Source organism: Ambystoma mexicanum, chromosome 4q (assembly GCF_040938575.1).
Source record: "Ambystoma mexicanum isolate Mex_15411 chromosome 4q, UKY_AmexF1_1, whole genome shotgun sequence".
NCBI classification, from domain to species: domain Eukaryota; kingdom Metazoa; phylum Chordata; class Amphibia; order Caudata; family Ambystomatidae; genus Ambystoma; species Ambystoma mexicanum.
The window spans coordinates 1,135,203,503-1,135,225,023 of NC_090928.1; the positions used below are offsets into that span (position 1 = coordinate 1,135,203,503).

The window sequence follows — 21,521 nt, forward strand, 5'->3', positions numbered from 1 at the left end:
CCTGACTCAGGCTTTTGATAAAGTCGAAAGAGAATTACTCTGGAAAAAGCTTCGAGAGGCAAATTGCCCAATGAGTATTATGGGTCCAATAAAGGCTTTATACTCAGGAACATCTTTGCGAGTAAAGCTAAACGGAAAAGGCACTCTATCTGAAAGTATCCCAATAAAAATGGGGGTAAAGCAAGGATGCCCTTTGGCTCCAGCTCTATTTATTGCCTTTGTTGGTGATTACAAGAAATCATCGGAAACTGTGAAGGCTTTTCCACCAAAGGTGGGCAGAATCCAAGTGCCCAGAATTCTTTACGCGGACGATATCACTGTGATGGACCAAACTCTGATCGGCCTTATACGCCAACTAACCAACTTAGCGGAGTATATTAATAATAACAAGCTCCAGATCAATACAAACAAAACCAAGATAATGATCATGGGGAATAAAACCAAAGCAATCAAGAACAAGACATGGTACTTGGAAAATACGCCGATTGAATCAGTCCAAGAGTTTAAGTACTTGGGGGTTATGCTTGATAACACCAGGCAAGAATCTAGTATGCAAAATTTCATCTGGTCAAAAGCACGTTCCATGACATACTAGATAACAAATTTGGTCGCTTTTCGTTATTACCAGCCTTAAATATCTACAAAAACAAAGTTATACCTTGCTTGACATCAAGCGTGGAAGCAATGCCCACATTTCCAGACAAAATCTGGCCAAAGATTGAAGGCTTCTTCTGGCGATCAGTGCTATCGATCCCCAAATCAACATCAGTAGCAGCTATCAGAAAAGAACTGGGACTGATTTCACTAAAAACAGTGGTAGACAATAACAGTTTGTTTCTGTACAGGAAAATCCTCTTGAAAGAATCTCCAACATTATACAACCTGATGGCCAAGGAAATAAAATCAGGCAGCTCAAAAATGTTAACATCATGGGCAACTGAAAAGAGGGAGAAACTAAAATCTATTGCCTGTTCTGAAGAAGATTTGTTGTTGAACCCGCTCGAAGTAAAGAAAAAACTGAAAGAATTAGACTGGCTCATCACTCAGGATCAAGTAGCAAAGAATAAACTTTTGCTTCATCTCCCACCCATACAAAAGAAATACAATGATCCAGGAGAAATTTACAAAGCCGTTGAGACATCTTTTCATAAAAGCGAGGTTAAACCTCCTATTAACAAATGAAATCCTATACATTAGAGGTTTAAGACCAACAAACATATGCAGATTATGTAAAGGCGAAGAGGCTGTGGAATCAGTACGGCATCTACTCACTTCTTGCCCAACATTACAAGGCATCAGACAATCCTATCAGGCAACTGTCCTGGAACACTCGTTACTGCATGAGGAAGACAAGTGGTGGCCTGGCCTAATAAGTGGAAAAAAGTGGCATGGTCAATTGCGACAGTAAAAATCTTGCAACATGCCGTCAAGTTGATCGAGGAGAATGAAAAAGGAAAAATCAGATGAAGATCAACGGAGGGTTGGAGAAAACTCTTGGTCTATGCCTTTGGTTACGTTTATGAAATAAGTGAAAGCTAGCTATGTTTCGTTTTGCTAAAATCCAATATTTTTGATAAATACAATAAAAAAATAAAAAATAAAATAAGAAAATGCATCTACCTGTGTGATATTTTTTCCTGAATATCTTTTGATAGGAGTATCGTAGTAACATACTTTAAAAAAATAGTTTAGAGTGAAATTAAGTTCCTTTAATTATGCAAATGATATGGGCGCATATATTTTTGCACAGAAATGTGGCACATCAGTGATTCACATATGCTAGTTTCTGTACCGGCTAGGACGATATTTCAAGATGGTAATAGAATAATTGAGTGACAGTATCAGAGAATAAAAAATCTGTCACATGCATATCACATGTCGTGCCGAGATGAGATTAGCATAATCTGATTCCCTTGAATGAGAACAATCTTTAAACTAATTAGTAATTTAATCACATGTGTGGAACATTATGTTTTAGAAAATCACATATGTTTAATTTAAAATATTCAAGATGCCAACACATCGAATTCGCGGGAAACTGTGTTAGGATTTTAATTCCATTGGACTGCCCTCTTCATTAATATTCCCAGTGACTTCAGAGGGAAAGGTTTAGTGTGATGTCACTTTTGGAACAATGTCTAATCACATAGACTGACCAATTAAAATAGAGAAATGACACACCTCTAAAAGGAGTGGTTTCTAATAAAAGTCCAAACACTTAGATTTAAGAGAAACTGACTGGAAGAAGGGTAGGGAAAGACGAATTGACAACAACAGAAAGAAGAATATAATAGCTTGCCTTCCTTTGAACTAATTTTGGGTTACTGGAGAGCCACTGTGAGTCAGGCTTATATAGAGATAAAACCCAGGCCTCCCTCAGTGAATGTCGGGTTCCCACTGAGCAAGTTCACCAAAGGAAGGCTAAGACCATGGAGCAGGTAGTCTGGGAGAGGGTTCTAGGTTCTAGTTATTAAGGTAGTGGGGAATTGTGAGCTATTTAGTATCTTTTTTCCTTAACTTTCATTTCAGGCAGCTGGCGGTGTCCCGACGCAAGATGGTGGGTCAGCTGAACAACAATGATTGGTCCTGTGTTCTGGTGAGGTAGTTTGGAATCTCTGCAGACGTGGTAAACTGCCTTTCATTCAAGACTAGTTTACAGAATGTCACAGCAGCAAGAAGCTCCTGAGAAAATGACAGTAAGCAGATGTTGCGACCATGAATGAAATGTCAGTTTATTTATTGTAATTCCTGACCGGAGATTAAAGTTTACAAGTTTAAGTAAAATGTTTTCGAAAACTATTGTAGTTTGAGTTAAATATCAGTGCTAATACAAATTTGCTTTGGCTCGCGAGCAATATTTTAAATTTGAAGGCCAGCATATCAAAGAATAGTGTACATGTTCTTTGATTACAGTACGAGTGCGTAGAGCCTTCATTGTTCATGCTAGAGGAAAGGACCTTGCAGTATGTCCTTGTGTTGTGTATTTTGTAAGCAAGTCATGGTTAGACAGCTCGCATCCCCAATCAGCTGCAGAGCATGGATTGATGTGGAGAAAGTGGCATCGGACGGCAGGCGTCTGTATTGCTGCGCAGCGTGAAAGTTGAACTAACACTGAAGACAAGTGCGCGGCGTGTGTTAAGCAACGCGTCTGTCTCTATGAACGGAGTAAGTTACGGAATTGTGTTAACAATAGTAGAGAGACAATATAGTGGAATGCAAGCCCCAAACATTACAGAATAGAACTATAAATGGAAAAGACAGTGCTCAAGAACACATATTTGAAAATAAGCCACAAACGTTATAGAATCGAACTATAAAAGAAAAAGACAATATTGTAGAACACGTATTTGAATATACATAAAGAAGTTAGCAGATAGCAAAAGAGAGCAGTTTTAAGAAACTTTTAAAATGAAATACCAATCTACATAGATGTAAGTAAAGACTCAAGGAAGACATTTTACCAGTTTTCAGCGCAAGCCATGCAAGTATAGTATTGAAGTAAAGAGGAAGCATTTATCAGCTGGTTGAATTTGAAGAAGAATTACAAGTCTTTCAACTGAAATTATCTCCAAGCTATGGGCGGAGGTAGTCAGGTAATCATGAGGAGGGAAAAAGAGTATAAATAAAGGGAACAGCCAGAGTGATAGCCCATGTCTAATTATAGCTGTATTTATTGCAGGTTTCCTGATATCTGAAGTTTTGGAGTTTGGAGTCGTTTGGAGGAGACCTGATCTTTGTTATTTTATCCACTTCCCCTTGTGGTCAGTCAGCTCAGTAGTTGTAAGTAATAGACTTCTGGGAAGATTGGACTAAGGACTATCCTCTGCTCCTGCAGGAGTCCACGCTGGGACCTGACAACAACAGAAAGGAGAATAGAATAGCTTGCCTTCCTTTGAACTCATTTTGGGTTACTGGAAAACCACTGTGAGACAGGCTTATATAGAGTTCAAACCCAGGCCTCCCTCAGTGAAAAAAGAATCAGGCAAGCCCAATACAGGAGAGAAACCAGGATATGGATGGAAGCTGGTCCATCTTGCTTACTGATGAGCACCTGTTCCTAGAGGGGGGGCATTGAACCAGACCTTGAGAGGGTTATATGTCAGACAGCCAAAAGAAATAATTGTGTGAGGGGAAATATAATTCTATGGGGACTATACTCTAAAGGGGAATAGATTAATTCCAAGCCGCTCTTATTTATGAAAGTACTGGGGTGGGGTATATTAGTTGACTGTACGTTGTGGAAAATTAGTAAATATTTAAGAAGTGTAAGTGTGTCTGGAAACTTGGGATTTTATCAAATGAACCCACATGGTGTGTATATTGGGAGATCCCTGACTCCTTTTCTGTGCAATGAATGACAAAGTTGGACTGGGAGCCAAATAACCTCACTTTGCACATGCCAACGAAAATAATGTAATTGGAGTCATCCCCTGGTTATATCACCGAGTACAATCCTGTTATTGGCTGTGAACCACTCAAGGAAAGGGAAAGGTTTTTTAACTGCCACCTGTTTTTCCTGCTTTAAATTGCCCATTGAAAAATGACAAAAAGGCAATTCCAACATATTAATGCAATAGAAACAGTTTTGTAGGGAATCAATACTCTTAGACTGGTTTGTCCCAGGTCCATAATAATAAATAGAAAATAAAAAAACAAAGTGAACATTTTGCAAGCAGGGGTGGGTGGATAACCTCCTCGAGCTATATGTTGCTCGATTAAATCATCCTACAGTGTGAACAATAAATGTGTAGAATAACAATTATTTTTATAGCAAAATCTGCTTTAAAGGGGAAATATCATTAGTATACTACATTCTTCATTTGCATGCATTAGGAAAAAAGTAAAGATTCCACTGTAAACCAATATTAAGGTGCACATAGAGCTAGCTATGCATGAGTAGTTTGAGGAGTTACAAAACAATTATAAACCTACCAAACAGCTTAAAGAATGCAGTCATTTCTTGGCGTTGAATAATAAGGCATGGACCTTTGGCACGTTTGGACTTGTTATTACTAAAGCCATTTCGGCCAGACGCATCTTTTCCATCTTTAAAAATAGGACGTTTCAAATTAACCGCTTTCTTCTGGTGCTGCGATCGAGATGCCCCTGATTTTACATGAACAGTTACAGTCGGAGGAGTCTGGCAGCAGATCTGATTGTTTCTCATGTTTTGTGGTATAAATGACCCTGATAAAGTAGGGAAAACAATTAGCAAAACATATCATCAATAAAGGACTATGTGATTACAACATTGACTTTAATTATACAAAATTACATCTCTGGGGGATTATAATGGACCAAAAGGCATGAGAGGGGGGAGAGTTGCAATGTGTTCTATGCTACTTCCAACATGAAAACATTCATGATCACACCTGTGCAGCATTCTAGATTCTTACCGAGATGCATACCAATGGCCATTGACTAACTGTATTAAACAGATATTTTTCTCAGCATACCCAAATTCAGCTATTTCGATTACACTATCTATATTTGTTGGGTAAGGTTTTGTGAAGTCTTGGGGAGTGGGCTATGCCTATTACGCTGTATGAGTAGATGAAAGAGTCATCTGACAGATATAAATAAGGTGACACGCAGAAGAGGTCATCCTTCCTCCTTTTTATTGTCTGATGAAGGAAGAGGGAGGAATATCTCTCAAATGTCTTACCCATAAAGTCAGATGGTGAGTTTGTCGTTCTCTGGTCTTCCAAACTATACAAATGCTTCAATGAGTAGTGTCATTATCTGAGGGGAGAGTAAGAATGCAGACATTACGAAAGTCTGTTACCACAAGTTTCTTGTCACAACCAAGACAACGTTTGAAAGGTTTAACCCATTTAATAATTTTAAAGAGACACCTATAAGAGGTAGAACTAAAAAGCTTTAAGCACAGATTATGGTTTACAGGCTTAGGGAATAAGTTGTCCATATCGTGCATTTGCTTTTACTGACAGGGCTAACATAAAAAGGTGCTGCCACTATTGCACACCTGTTGCCCTTTAGATTAACCAGGTTACTCACGGTAGTGACCACCTTACTCCTAGTCCATAGTCCCTTTTCCTCCATACTTATGGGACATTCCTCCGTCCTGTGGGACGGGACGGGAGAACTTTGTAAAAGTATCAACATTTTAGTCCTTCCTCTCTTTTACGCGGGGTACTGCACGCGACCGTAACCCAGCCCATCTTAGCTCCGCCCCACGCACTGCCCATCAGTCCTTTTCTATCGCCAGGTCAGAGACCTTTAAGCAATAATAGGGGAACCTTATTAGAGGGGACGGCGGATGGGCGTATGGAGGAAAGGGGACTATGGACTAGGAGCAAGGTGGTCACTACGGTGAGTAACCTGGTTATACTCCTACGTCCCGTTCCCTTTCCTCCATACTTATGGGAGATTCCCACGCACTCCTCACAGGAACTACGGGTGGATGGAAAATCCCTTATTGAAAAAGGTTCTTCAGCACAGCCTGGCCAAACTGAGCATCGGATCTGGAGCTCAGGTCTAGACAATAATGTTTACAAAAAGCCGATGGGGAGGCCCATGTAGCCGCCTTTGCGATGGTCTCCCAGGGGACACATTTCTGAAAGGCAACTGCAGCTGCCTTGCCCCGCATCAGGTGCACATGAATTTCTTTAGGAGGTTGCAGACCTTGGACAGTGTAAGACTCCGTGATACAGGCCGCAATCCATCTGGAGATAGTCGCCTTAGAGGCCTGCCTGCCTTGTGGGTTACCAAAGGTCACCAATAGTTGAGAAGAGCTCCTAAATTCAGATGTCTGTCCAGAGAAAACTTAAGAGCCCTTCTAACATCCAAGCAATGTAGAACCCTTTTCGCTTCTGAAGCTGGGTTTGGAAAGAAGACCGGCAGGGAGATTGACTGATTCAGATGGAAATCCGAGACCACCTTTAGCAGGAAAGAGGGATTCGTCCGTAGGACCACCTTATCCTTGTGGAAAACCAAGAAGGGATGCTCCACCGACAGAGCTTGGTGCTCACTCCCACGCCTTGCTGAAGTAACTCCAACCAAAAAAAGACACCTTCCACGAAAGGTGCTTAAGGTCCACCGTGGCCATAGGTTTGAACAGTTTATGGCACAACCCTGTAAGGACCACATTCAGATCCCACGTCGGGTGCGGCTTGTGAACCGGGGGATAAAGACGCAAAGTGCCTCCTAATCACCGGATTTGACAGTGAATAAGAGCACTGGTCCGTGGACAGGTAGGAACCTACCGCCGAAAGATAAGTTCAGCATGACGCAACATGAATGCCGATTCTGCTAGGTGAGACACGAAGGACAGTACTGTGTCAATCGTAGCCACCCTGGAGTCCAGCTGTTTGTCTAAGCACCCGTGACAGAACCAAAGCCACTTGCTCTTATACTGAGACCTCGTCGAGGGCTTCCTGGCTGCCTGAATTATTCACATGGTATCAGCAGACAGGTTGAGATGCTCTAAAGACCTGAACTCAGGCACCATGCCGCCAAGCTGAATGATTGTGGGGAGGGGTGCCACAGCTGTTGATCCTTCTGGTGAAGCAGATCGGGACTCACTGGTAGCCTGATCGGTGCACACACCGACAGATGCTGAAGTTCTGAGAACCAGAACCTGGCCGGCCACCACGGGGCTATGAGCAGAAGAGAACAGTTCACTGTGTTCCTCAGCTTGCAAATCGTCTGATGAATCAGAGGCAGAGGCGGGAAAGCATAGGCCCTCATGTTGTGCCAAGGAATCTCGAGCGCATCCCCCAGAGAGGAGGCTCCCAGACCATTTCTGGAGGCATACAGAGGAAGTTTCTTGTTTGCCGATGTTGCGAAGAGGTCCACTTCCGGAGTGCACCAACACAGGAATATCCGTGAGAGGATCTCCGCTTTCAATTCCCACTCGTAGCTGACCATTGTCTGCCGACTGAGAGCATCCGCCGTGATGTTCAACTGGCCTGGGATGTGTACTGCTACCAGCCAGACACCATGCCGAACCGCCCACTCCCAAATCTGGATGGTCAGATCCACAAGAGGAGGAGACTTGGTGTCCCCATGCTTGTTGATGCAATACATTGACACAACATTGTCTGTGCGGATACGGACCACTTTGTTGGCAATGACTGGCCTGAACGCCTTGAGAGCGAGGAAAATCGCCAGAAGATCCATATGATTTATGTGATGGAGCTTGTCCTGGGGCGACCAAAGGTCCGAGACCTGAAGAAGATCCAACGTCGCACACCACCCTAGGAGGGAAGAGTCAGTCGTGACCGTCACCATCGGGGCGGGGTCTTGAAACTCTGCACCCACTGACAGGTTGCTGAGAGACGACCACCACACTAGGTCCGCCCTCATGGAAGCCAGAATCAAAATCATCTTGGAGTCCGGATCCACCGCCTGACGCCAAGAGCTCCGAAGAGCCATTTGAGTCTGCCTCATCTTGAGTCGAGCACTAGGAAGAGCCAATACGCACGAGGCCATGAGGCCCAGAAGCCTCTGGAACCACCAGGCCGACATGCTCTCCGACTGCGCAAACATCTGACACGTGGCCAACAGATCTGCCATTCTGTCCCCGGTCAGGTAAACTCTGCAGTGTAATGTGTTCCAGCGAAAACCCAGGAGATTCAAGTCCTGAGAGACCGTCATGGAAGATTTCCGCCAGTTCACCGACAGCCCAAGGTGGAACAGGAGCTGGAGGACAGACTGAAGATTTCTCGCGGCTTTCAGCGGGCAAGGGCTGCGCAACAGCCAATTGTCCAAATAAGGATACACATGGCTACCCTGCAGATGAAGATAAGCTGCAATCACTGACATCATCTTCGTAAAGACACGCGGTGCCGAGCTGAGGCCAAAGGGAAGCACTCGGAACTGGAAATGCTCCTCTACCACAGAGATACGCAGGTATCTCCGGTGTGGATTCCAGATCAGAATATGCATATACGCATCCTGAATGTCCACCACACTGAGCCAATCGCCCATCTGTAAAGAGGACTTTATCTGACAAGGCGTGATCATCTTGAATTTCTCTTGGGGTAGGAAAAGATTGAACTGGGAAAGTTCTAGAATGGTGCGCAGGCCAGCCTGGTTGGATTTGGACAACGCAAGAGTCGGGAGTAGAAGCCCTCCCCTCGTTCCCCTAGGGGAACGGGTTCCACCGCTCTGAGATCCAGAAACTTGTGGATCTCGGCCCTGAGGGAGGGTGACCCTGACTGCTGGAAAGGAGGATTGATGGGTGGGGCAGGGGTACGGGGTAAGCGGAAGCCCGCCCGAGCGACTGACAAGACCCACCGGTCCTCGGTAATAGTCTGCCACGCCTCCCAATGAGACGCAATGCATCCTCCCACCGGGGTCTTGTGCGAGCGCAGAGAACCCTCATTTGGCTGTTTTTTCGGTGGCGGCACCACCTGAACCTGAGGAGGAGGCTGAGGAACGGGAGAAATATCGACTCCATTGCTGCCTCGGCGGGAATTTCCCAAAGGGGTATCGACTCAGTCCAGAAAACCCCTAAAGCCAGAGGAGGGCCGGGGCTGTGACAACGGTCTCTGTGTCCTAAAAGGTGGTTTCAGCAGGACAGACAAGGAATTGGCAGTCTGGGTGCTATCCTTCGTTTTGGTCAGTTCCACATCTGTTGTGGAATGAAAAAGCTCCTTGCCGTCAAACGACAGATCCAAAACTTTATCCTGCACCTCCTTAGAGAACTTGGTGGCATGCAGCCAAGCCTGACGAGAAGTATCCACTCCAAGCATAAGGCCTCGGGCTGAAGTGTCGACATGATGAGCCGCCGCTTCCAGCAAATCCTGAGCCAGGACCCTGGCATCCGACAAACCCGCCTTGAAGTCCTCAAGCTTTTCAGCGGGGATGAATTCCTCAAACTCCGACAGACCTTTCCACATTTTCATATTCGCCCCCACTAACACCAGTTCTGCATTGACCTGACGCAATTGCAGGGCCGAGTTAGCAAAAATATTCCTCCCAAGGAAGTCAAGAAGCTTTTCCTCTTTGCCCAGTACCTGTGTAGCCGTCGTAGAGGAGGATGCCGCAGGACTGGACTGCAAAGTGGCCGCAGCCACGACCTTGGAGGAGGGGGGTAGACATGACGCCAAGGCCACCTCTTCCGAAGAATGAAGCCTGTAGCGCGCGTCAATTTTCTTATTGAGAAAACAGTCCAGAGTGTGGTTTCTCCCATACTCTACGGACCTCGGCCAAAACGTCCTTCGCTAGAACAAGCCGGTACGCTCCGAAGGAGACAAGGTGAATGCCCCCAAAAGCACGCCCTCCTGCAGAGCGGGTGCCTCGGGTACTGGAACAGCCAACAGACAGATCATGTCCAGCACCCGGTCGTGAAAGGCTCTGATAGAGCGGGGCTGGTCTTCGCTGTCCTGATCGCCCTGTACATCACCCGATAGATCCGGATCAGGTTGAGTCACATCCGGCACCACAATCGCCTTGTCCACTGGGGACAATGGAGGCGGGGTTGGAAGAGTTGGTGGAGGCCCATCCGGTAAAGGCGGTGCCAGCGGAGGCACAGGCAGCGTAGCCAGGACCGTTGGCGCAGACGGGCATATCTCCCTAAACAGGCCCTGATAGTACTCTTTCATGGGGTCGGAATGCATACGTTTCTGAAACTTGTCGAAAAAGACATCCTCCGCCGATGACTTAAGCGTGACAGGAGGAGGCCTCTCATGAGAGGGTTGCCAAGAGCGCCTTTCCCCACTGTTGTCTACATAAATCAAGGGCGCTGATGCCGCCGGCAGCGAGACAAAGACGTTGCAAATGCCTTAATCATATAAGAAGTAATGTTGTTTATTTTCCAAAAGAAACAACAGCCGACATGTGTTTCGACCTCTGGTCGTTGTCAAGGCTGTAAATATCATGTATGAAATATGGTACCATATTGATAATATACATATCATTGTAATTATAGGCATTACATCATGAAATAAAAAATGTTGCAAAAACATGCAAAAAGATAGGTCATACCATGTTACATCATGTACCAGGTCAGGGTTTGAAGGTTGAAGTCAGAGCAGGTTGAGATTTCGATGCCAAATGAATAAAAAGAAAATAGAATTGCAGTGAGCAATTTGACAGATATTATATACCCTGCCATTATAACACGTTACACAAGTATGTGTTCTTGGAAACTTTAGCCCATTGTGTATAAACACCCACATTTTATGTTAAGTTTGTGGGATGTTTCATAAATCAGTACCCAATATGATCAAGACAGAAACCAGGGTTTGGGGTCAAATTTGGTATGTCTTATACATGCTAAAATGATTAAATGAATCCTACTCACCCTGGAATTAGATCCAAAACATTAGCAACTAGTGGTAGTGGATTTCTTATATACCCCCTTGGACATCTAACGTACTTCCAAAAGCAGAGGTTATTAGTATTTCTGCAGTAAAGTAAAAAGCTAGTCATAATTCGTGATAATCTATATTGATAGCATGAGCTGTGAGGTAATCCTACATTGAGTCTCTTACCTTGTTAGGAAGAGTAGAATTAGAAGAAACTGTGTTTCTCATTCTCTGATATAAATGGTATAATGAGACCTGTGAAAATATACGTAATTCTTGAATAATCATATAATATATTTCTATGGTTTTGATCAATAACACTAAAGATGATTTATTATTAATATGTGCTGTATTGCTGAGACCCAATTTTCAGGGTAATTCATAATTTCGCACAAAAGTGGCGCATGTGGCTGGCGCACAGTGTGCGCGTGCGAATGTCTGCGCCAGCTGCGTGCGCTAAAATCGATATCCGCGCACAGCGTATTCATGGATTTTAGCCTCCAAAACCAGCCGTGGCGCAGAGTGGCGCAGCGACCCTGCAGCAGCGCCAGTTACGCCCCCAAGAACACCCTCGCGCAAGGAAAAGCCATCAAAATTCCCAATTCAGTGTAAAGGGCTGCGCTAACCCTGGACCAGTATACAGGGCTGCCAAACAGCAAACGCCGAGCGGGGAACGTGTATTACTGGGGTGCGTGGGACGTTCCACACGCGATTTCAGCAGGGTACGTGTATTTCTGGGGTGCGCTGAAGTTTAACACGTGATTTCAGCAGGGTACGTGTATTACTGGGGTGCGCAGGAAGTTCCACACGCGATTTCAGCAGGGTACGTGTATTTCTGGGGTGCAGGGAAGTTTAACACGCGATTCCAGCAGGCTACGTGTATTACAGGGGTGCGCGGGAAGTTCCACACCCGATTTCAGCAGGGTACGTGTATTTCTGGGGTGCAGGGAAGTTTAACACGCGATTTCAGCAGGGTACGTGTATTACAGGGGTGCGTGGGAAGTTCCACACGCAATTTCAGCAGGGTACGTGTATTTCCGGGGTGCGGGGAAGTTTAACACGCGATTTCAGCAGAGTACGTGTATTACAGGGGTGCGCGGGAAGTTCCACATGCGATTTCAGCAGGGTACGTGTATTTCTGGGGTGCGGGGAAGTTTAACACGCAATTTCAGCAGGGTACATGTATTACTGGGGTGCGCGGGAAGTTCCACACGCGATTTCAGCAGGGTACGTGTATTTCTGGGGTGCGGGGAAGTTTAACCCGCTATTTCAGCAGGGTACGTGTATTACAGGGGTGCGCGGGAAGTTCCACACACGATTTCAGCAGGGTACATGTATTTCTGGGGTGCGGGGAAGTTTAACATGTGATTTCAGCAGGGTACGTGTATTACTGGGGTGCGTGGGAAGCTCCACATGCGATTTCAGCAGGGTATGTGTATTTCTGGGGTGCGGGGAAGTTTAACATGCGATTTCAGCAGGGTACGTGTATTACTGGGGTGCGCGGTAAGTTCCACACGCGATTTCAGCAGGGTACATGTATTTCTGGGGTGCGGGGAAGTTTAACACGCGATTTCAGCAGGGTACGTGTATTACAGGGGTGCACGGGAAGTTCCACACGCGATTTCAGCAGGGTACGTGTATTTCTAGGGTGCGGGGAAGTTTAACACGCGATTTCAGCAGGGTACGTGTATTACTGGGGTGCGGGGTAAGTTCCACACGCGATTTCAGCAGGGTGTGTGTATTTCCGGGGTGCGGGGAAGTTTAACACGCGATTTCAGCAGAGTACGTGTATTACAGGGGTGCGCGGGAAGTTCCACATGCGATTTCAGCAGGGTACGTGTATTTCTGGGGTGCGGGGAAGTTTAACACGCAATTTCAGCAGGGTACATGTATTACTGGGGTGCGCGGGAAGTTCCACACGCGATTTCAGCAGGGTACGTGTATTTCTGGGGTGCGGGGAAGTTTAACCCGCTATTTCAGCAGGGTTCGTGTATTACAGGGGTGCGCGGGAAGTTCCAAACACGATTTCAGCAGGGTACATGTATTTCTGGGGTGCGGGGAAGTTTAACACGCGATTTCAGCAGGGTACGTGTATTACTGGGGTGCGCGGTAAGTTCCACACGCGATTTCAGCAGGGTACGTGTATTTCTGGGGTGCGGGGAAGTTTAACACAGGATTTTAGCAGGGTACGTGTATTACAGGGGTGCGCGGGAAGTTCCACACGCGATTTCAGCAGGTTATATGTATTTCTGGGGTGCGGGGAAGTTTAACACGCGATTTCAGCAGGGTACGTGTATTACAGGGGTGCGCGGGAAGTTCCACACGCGATTTCAGCAGGGTATGTGTATTTCTGGGGTGCAGGGAAGTTTAACACGTGATTTCAGCAGGGTACGTGTATTACAGGGGTGCGCGGGAAGTTCCACACGCGATTTCAGCAGGTTACGTGTATTTCTGGGGTGCGGGGAAGTTTAACACGCGAGTTCAGCAGGGTACGTGTATTACAGGGGTGCGCGGGAAGTTCCACACGCGATTTCAGCAGGGTAAGTGTATTTCTGGGGTGCGGGGAAGTTTAACACGCGATTTCAGCAGGGTAGAGTATTACAGGGGTGCGCGGGATGTTCCACACGCGATTTCAGCAGGGTACGTGTATTTCTGGGGTGTGGGGAAGTTTAACACACGATTTCAGCAGGGTACGTGTATTATTGGGGTGCGCAGGAAGTTCCACACGCAATTTCAGCAGGGTACGTGTATTTCTAGGGTGCGGGGAAGTTTAACACGCAATTTCAGCAGGGTACGTGTATTACAGGGGTGCGCGGGAAGTTCCACACGCGATTTCAGCAGGGTACGTGTATTTCTGGGGTGTGGGGAAGGTTAACACGCGATTTCAGCAGGGTACGTGTATTACAGGGGTGCGCGGGAAGTTCCACACGCGATTTCAGCAGGGTACATGTATTTCTGGGGTGCGGGGAAGTTTAACACGCAATTTCAGCAGGGTACGTGTATTACTGGAGTGTGCGGGAAGTTCCACACGCGATTTCAGCAGGGTACATGTATTACTGGGGTGCGGGGAAGTTTAACACGCAATTTCAGCAGGGTACATGTATTACTGGGGTGCGCGGGAAGTTCCACACGCGATTTCAGCAGGTTATATGTATTTCTGGGGTGCGGGGAAGTTTAACACGTGATTTCAGCAGGGTACGTGTATTACAGGGGTGCGCGGGAAGTTCCACACGCGATTTCAGCAGGGTATGTGTATTTCTGGGGTGCAGGGAAGTTTAACACGTGATTTCAGCAGGGTACGTGTATTACAGGGGTGCGCGGGAAGTTCCACACGCGATTTCAGCAGGTTACATGTATTTCTGGGGTGTGGGGAAGTTTAACACACGATTTCAGCAGGGTACGTGTATTATTGGGGTGCGCAGGAAGTTCCACACGCAATTTCAGCAGGGTACGTGTATTTCTAGGGTGCGGGGAAGTTTAACACGCAATTTCAGCAGGGTACGTGTATTACTGGAGTGTGCGGGAAGTTCCACACGCGATTTCAGCAGGGTACGTGTATTACTGGGGTGCGGGGAAGTTTAACACGCAATTTCAGCAGGGTACGTGTATTACAGGGGTGCGCGGGAAGTTCCACACGCGATTTCAGCAGGGTACGTGTATTTCTGGGGTGTGGGGAAGGTTAACACGCGATTTCAGCAGGGTACGTGTATTACAGGGGTGCGCGGGAAGTTTAACACGCAATTTCAGCAGGGTACATGTATTTCTGGGGTGCGGGGAAGTTTAACACGCAATTTCAGCAGGGTACGTGTATTACTGGAGTGTGCGGGAAGTTCCACACGCGATTTCAGCAGGGTACGTGTATTACTGGGGTGCGGGCAAGTTTCACACGCGATAGGCCCTGTGCGAGTGGGGTACGTGTATTTCGGGGGTGCAGGGGAGTCCTACACGTGAATTGGGAGTGTGGGTCCTCCCAGGTGTTCCCTCTACACCCTCCACGGCCCCTGCAGGCAGACCACACCACAGGGGACTACCCTGCACCCCTGGTCATGTCCCGCAGGCAGCCCATCCACCATGGCCATGCACCCCAGCCAAGCCACCTGTCCGCTTGCACCACTGATCACCAACTCATGCCCCCATAACCCCCAACCCACCAAGCAGTGCAGGGCACCTGCCAGCAAGCCCCCACTCATGTCCCCTTGCACCTCCACCCCCCAGCAGTGCGGGGCACCTGCCAGCAGGCCCCCACTCATGTCCCCCAGCACCCCCACCACCCAGCAGTCAGGGGCACCTGCCAGCAGGCCCCCACTCATGTCCCCTTGCACCCCCACTCCCCAGCAGTCAGGGGCACCTGCCAGCAGGCCCCCACTCATGTCCCCCAGCACCCCCACCCCCCAGCAGTCAGGGGCACCTGCCAGCAGGCCCCCACTCATGTCCCCCTGCACCCCCACCCCCCAGCAGTCAGGGGCACCTGCCAGCAGGCCCCCACTCATGTCCCCTTGTACCCACACCCCCCAGCAGTCAGGGGCACCTGCCAGCAGGCCCCCACCCATGTCCCACTCATGTTCCCCTGCACCCCCACCCCCCAGCAGTGCAGGGCACCTGCCAGCAGGCCCCCATTCATGTCCCCTTGCACCCCGACCCCCCAGCAGTCAGGGGCCCCTGCCAGGAGGCCCCCACTCATGTCCCCTTGAACCCCCACCCCCCAGCAGTGCAGGGCACCTGCCAGCAGGCCCCCACTCATGTCCCCCTGCCCCCAGGTCATGACGATCCTCAATCATGGCCCTTATGGCCAGCCTCCCCAGCCCAAAGACCCAACCAAATATTGCATCCACCCACATAGAAAAGGCAATTACATGATACAACCCCAATGACAAGTATGTAAATGAACACATGTCCGTCACACACACACAATGGTTGCAAGTGAATGTGAAAACCCATATCATGACATGCATGAAACCAATGAGATAATACCACACATCGAAGTATGAAGAAAAAATGTATTAAAAGCAACATGAATGGAATTAAAATCAAACAAACAACAATGGGAATAAAAAAAGAAAAGCTGCATGTCCGTAAAATAATGAAAAACAAGAAATCATAATCCAAAGGAAAGGTGTCCAAAGTCACACTCCAACATAGCAAATCCAAGGGAAAAACCATTGCTCCATGGGTAAATCCAAAAAAAAAAGATGAATCCAATAGTGAACTATATACAGATGAACAATCCAGGGTCCATGATCCCAAATGAAGAAATGAAACCTATCAAAAATATTACCTAATGAAAAACTATATACAGAAACGTGGTGCATTGTCCAAGCGCAACCAAAATAAAGAAAAAACCAAAGGAAACCTAACACTATCTAACTATTTACAAGGGCAGCGGGCAAGTCCAATGGCTCATATGTTGATGTCCCGGGCCAGGGCATCATCGAACTCCTGCTCGATGTCCCGGAGGCGGTCCTCTTCCATGGCCCCGAGGGTTCGCAGGGACGATGACATCTGGAACTCCAGGTCCCTGCGAATGGCCTCGAGGCACTCGGCCCGCCTCAGGGCCCTACGCATGGAGTTCTCCGCCCTGACCATCGTGAGCCGTGCCTCTTCCGCCTGCTGCCGCTCCGCATCTATCGCATGGCCCAACCGCTGCCACACGGAAGACACTTCCTGTCCAGGGTCCTCCTGTCCTCCGGCCGATGCCTGCCCCTCCGATGATGAAGGCCCCGAGCCATCATGGCTCCCACCTTGTTGCTGCTGCTGCTGTGCCGCTGCCTGTGCCCTGGCTCCTGCTACCTGCACATCCTCCTCCAGCTGGGGTGCAGTTGTTGAGGTGGCCACCCCTGCTGGACGTCCGACTCCCAACTGTGGCAGGGATGTGTCCTCCACCAGCCTGGCCGCAGGGTCAGAGGTTGCTCCACAGGGCACCCAGATGGTCAGGGCCCTACGCATGGAGTTCTCCGCCCTGACCATCGTGAGCCGTGCCTCTTCCGCCTGCTGCCGCTCCGCATCTATCGCATGGCCCAACCGCTGCCACACGGAAGACACTTCTTGTCCAGGGTCCTCCTGTCCTCCGGCCGATGCCTGCCCCTCCGATGATGAAGGCCCCGAGCCATCATGGCTCCCACCTTGTTGCTGCTGCTGCTGTGCCGCTGCCTGTGCCCTGGCTCCTGCTACCTGCACATCCTCCTCCAGCTGGGGTGCAGTTGTTGAGGTGGCCACCCCTGCTGGACGTCCGACTCCCAACTGTGGCAGGGATGTGTCCTCCACCAGCCTGGCCGCAGGGTCAGAGGCAGCTCCACAGGGCACCCAGGTGACACATGGGTGGGAAGATGGCACGGAGGACGACTGGCGCATAGGGGGTTCAGTTGAGGAGGGGGTCGGAACTAGGTCCAGAAAACGGAGAAATCCGGCCCTGGTGAGCTATCCCAGTGGGTCAACGAGCCATGCTAGAAGACGTGCAGTCTCTTCATGTAAAGACTGCAGGTCAGCTCGCATGGCACGTTGACGCAACGCCACCCCACCCAGGACAGGCTCAACCCGGTGCCGGATAGCCACATCCGCAGGGAGAGGAAGGCCAGTTGGTGTAAGCCAATTCCCTCCCTGAGAACGGGTCTGGACGTAGGTATCCCTGCTGGTGCAAGATGATGCAGTCACAGGATCGGGGACAGGATTACACACAGGAACCTCCTCGGCGGCCTGTGCTGCCTCCTGTCCCTGCCCCTGCACTGCACCACTAGCACCAGTGGAATCCCCACCTCCAGACCCCGTCTCTGTCCCTTGCACGGCCTCCTCCTCCACCAAACCCCCCACCAACCTGGATGACTCCGTGCCATCTTCCTCCGTCGGGCCCTGTGGGGTCTCAGCTGCCCCTTCAGCTGCCGAGGAGTCGAACTCCAACCTCCGCCTCTTGGACCTCCCCTCGGCAGCTGCGACCTGGGACACGGCACCAGACTCCTCACTCCTCGACGAGATGACAACCTGGGAGGGGAGCCGGGCCTTGCGCCTCCGGCTGGCGGTGCAATCCCTGCCGCTGTGCTCCACAGCACCTTCTCCGCCCTCTTCATCAGTTGACGCTGCAGACAGGGAGAGATAGGAGACAGGCATCAGGGCACTGTACAATGGACTCATACACACATGACAGTTGTACATGAGTGGCATTGTCAAACTTCAGACATGGCATCACAATCCCCAACACACATGTCATTGCAACTCACACACATGAGCTATTCCACAGCCATATTGCAACAGCCAGCACCATCCATACACATACAACAGCATGAGCAGCCAAAGGTGAGCCAAACATCACATGAAACACAGGGAGTGCACTAGACATGCACACACGCCACCACAATTACATGCATGTGTACACCTCCGCCAACTGTCGCAGTGATGAGATTGGCATCCATGTCAAATCTGGCAACCAGTCTTCTACATATCAGTCTCACATGCATCCATGTTGCATCACTGTTGCACCCATGTCAAATACACACACATGCACATGTACACGGTACAGATACATGCAGCTGGAACCAACATCCATGTGTGACACCACAACCATGCCAACTTACATACACAGTAATCCAAACATGTGTGCTCACACATCTGCATTTGGCCTGCATGCTTACCCACACATACACCATCCATGTGTCTCACACATGAAAGGACTTGCGTGTGTCAGCCTCAAAGCCCTGTACATACACATCCATACATGGCCCTACAAAACCACATGTACAACCTGCACACTACTGGCACACCACCACACGCACAGCTTCCAATCAGTATGCATGTACACTTACCGCTCGACTCCTGACGGGTCTGCCTCTCAAGGACCTGGACGTGGAGCGCTGGGCATATGCGTTCCAGGACCCTCATCTGATGTTCCGACAGGTGGCCCCGGCGCCCCTTAGCATCCGCTGCCTTCAAGAGGCGCCGGGCCTTGTTGAGGGGCCTGGACCTGAAGTCCTCCCAGCGCTTCTTGACATGTTGGAAGTCGCAGACTGCCACCCCTCCGCGTTGATGGCAGTCACGATGTCCGTCCAGATCCGAGTCCGTCCTTCCTTGTCGGCGGCCGAACCTCCGAAGAGGGCATCATACTGCCCCAGGACTTGCTCCACCAGGACACCAACTTCGGTGGCAGTGAAGCCGGTGGCCCTCTGGCTGGGGGTTGCCAGTGGTGCCAGATGGTGTAGTGCCCGACATGGCAACCCCAGAGGCAGGTGTGGTTGGGCAACTGGGTCCTGGGGCTGGGCTGTGGAGCGATGGAATAGCAGTCGGGAGTCTTCGGTTCCAGCACGGGTGGTCACAGCAACAGCAACCCGGGCTGACGTGCAGGCAGCAAATGGCAGGGCACGTGGGCAGCAGGCAATCAAGCAGCCGCAGATGGCAGGTGGGAGCGTGCTCTGGGTTCTGGGGGGCAGTAATTCGGCCTTCGGGGCAGAGACGTGGTCTTTCGTGTGTGGACGCATGGCCAGCTTGATACGGAGTGATTTGGCACGTGAAAATCTTGCACATCGAGGAAAGGCCCTTAGCGCGTAAGCGCATCAGCCACCTACGCGATTTCATTGGACCAAAGGCGCTTAGCGCGTAAGCGTGTCTGTGACGTGACACACGCGGGTGTTTCCCTCATAGCACGTGATGACAGAGCACACGTGGAAAAGCTGCACGTCCGAGTGTCAGCGCGTGTAATTGGAGGAAAGGACGCGTACACGCGTAAGTGACGTGTACGTGTGGGCCGGTTTAAAAGGTACGTGTAGAACACCATTTTCTTGTACGTGCTTTTCGTGGAGAGCGAGTGGGTGAATTCTGTACTTCTTGTCGGTTTACACGCGATTACTTCACAGCGTTTCAAGTTCGTACTCCCTGTTACCTCTGACAGCTTTCATTTTTCTACTTTTTTTGGGCCTGTTTCCTCAAACAGTGTTCACTTCTCCTTTTGTCCTGTCTCCTCAGACAGCGTACAATTCTTCTTTTTGAGGGGTTGTTGCCAACGTGCACACGCGCGTATTTTTCACGTTCTTATTCCAGGCAGACGGTGAGTTCTGCACGTACTTAGCAACTGTGCTTGCCCCGCGTGTCGCACTCCCCATCAGAGGTCATTGTAGGCTGCGTGTATTACGCGTCCGCTTATTTTTGTGTTTCTGGGTGCCACAGCGTAGTGCGGGTTCATTTTTGCATGCACGTGGTCTACGAGGGGTTGCGTGCACGTTTGTTTTTGTTTTTGGGCTGCCTGTGTGTTGCGTGACCCGTCATCTTCCCCCAGAGGTCACAGACAGCCTTGTTAGAGCACTAGGGTACGAATTTCATCTAGCACCCTACCCCTTTGACCCCCAATTGCCCAGGACAATAGTTTACTGCTCTTCCCATACGCACAATAACATCAGTGCCATGGTTGGGAGGCGACCAAGCGGTAAGGGAGGCAAAGGTGGCCGACCTTCAAAAGGTGGATGTGGTGGGCGCGGTAGGGGACGTGGCCAGGACTTGCAGAGTGCCCCTAGACCCCCATGTGTGCAGGACCAATCAGGGACACCCATGCTCCCCCCCCCATGGTTGAGGGAAACGCGGCTGAGACCTTCCCAGCTCAGCCCCTGTTGGACCAGCCCATTGTGGCACCTGACCTGGCACAGGATGACTCCCTGGCTGACTTCCAGGTCAGCAAGTCTAGGCTATGTGTGGCGGTGCAAGTTGTCACCAAGGCACGTGGATCTGGGACAGCTATGTCATCTGCTGCCCCAAGTATGCAGGGTGGTGAGGCTGCATGGCAGCTGCAGCTCCATCCGCCCCAGCTCTGACTCTCCCAGCCAGGACAGTGTCGGTCCTGGTCCATCATACTGATGTTCTCCCTGCCAACATCACACTTCAGACAATGCCTGCACCAAGTCCTATGGTCAATGTGCATTTGCGCACTCCAACAACCGAGTCCACCGGTGATTCTGCCCCTACTGACCAGAGCGGCGTTAGCCACTCTGGCTCCGCTCCACCTTCTAAAAAGAGGAAGAAGGGTGCTCTGGCACGACAGGCTGAGACCCCAGGCACGGCTACACACTCCGGCACGTCAAGGAAGCCTTGCTTTAATGACGCGAAGCTTAATGCACTTGTGAGCTATGTGTCGCAACATAGCCATGAAATGGTGGTGACTGCAGGGTCCAAGACCACACCTGGTCAACGTAAGGCACACTGGCAGACCATCGCCAACCACATAAGTGCCCTTGGATTTGTGAGGCGCTCAGCTGATGATTGCTACAAGCGGTGGAA

General features: G+C 49.4%; 1 protein-coding gene across 1 annotated transcript in view; it reads right to left on the bottom strand.

The window, feature by feature from the left end:
* SPDYA (speedy/RINGO cell cycle regulator family member A) overlaps window positions 1-21,521 on the bottom strand; it is a 1,164,271-nt gene that overhangs the window by 911,903 nt on the left and 230,847 nt on the right. Inside the window, exons 2-3 of the mRNA XM_069608721.1 lie at window positions 5,666-5,742; window positions 4,933-5,187 (exon numbers count right to left, since the gene is read on the bottom strand). Coding sequence (XP_069464822.1) covers window positions 4,933-5,187; window positions 5,666-5,669 — 259 coding nt within the window. The 5' untranslated portion in view covers window positions 5,670-5,742. The remainder of the gene's footprint in view (window positions 1-4,932; window positions 5,188-5,665; window positions 5,743-21,521) is intronic.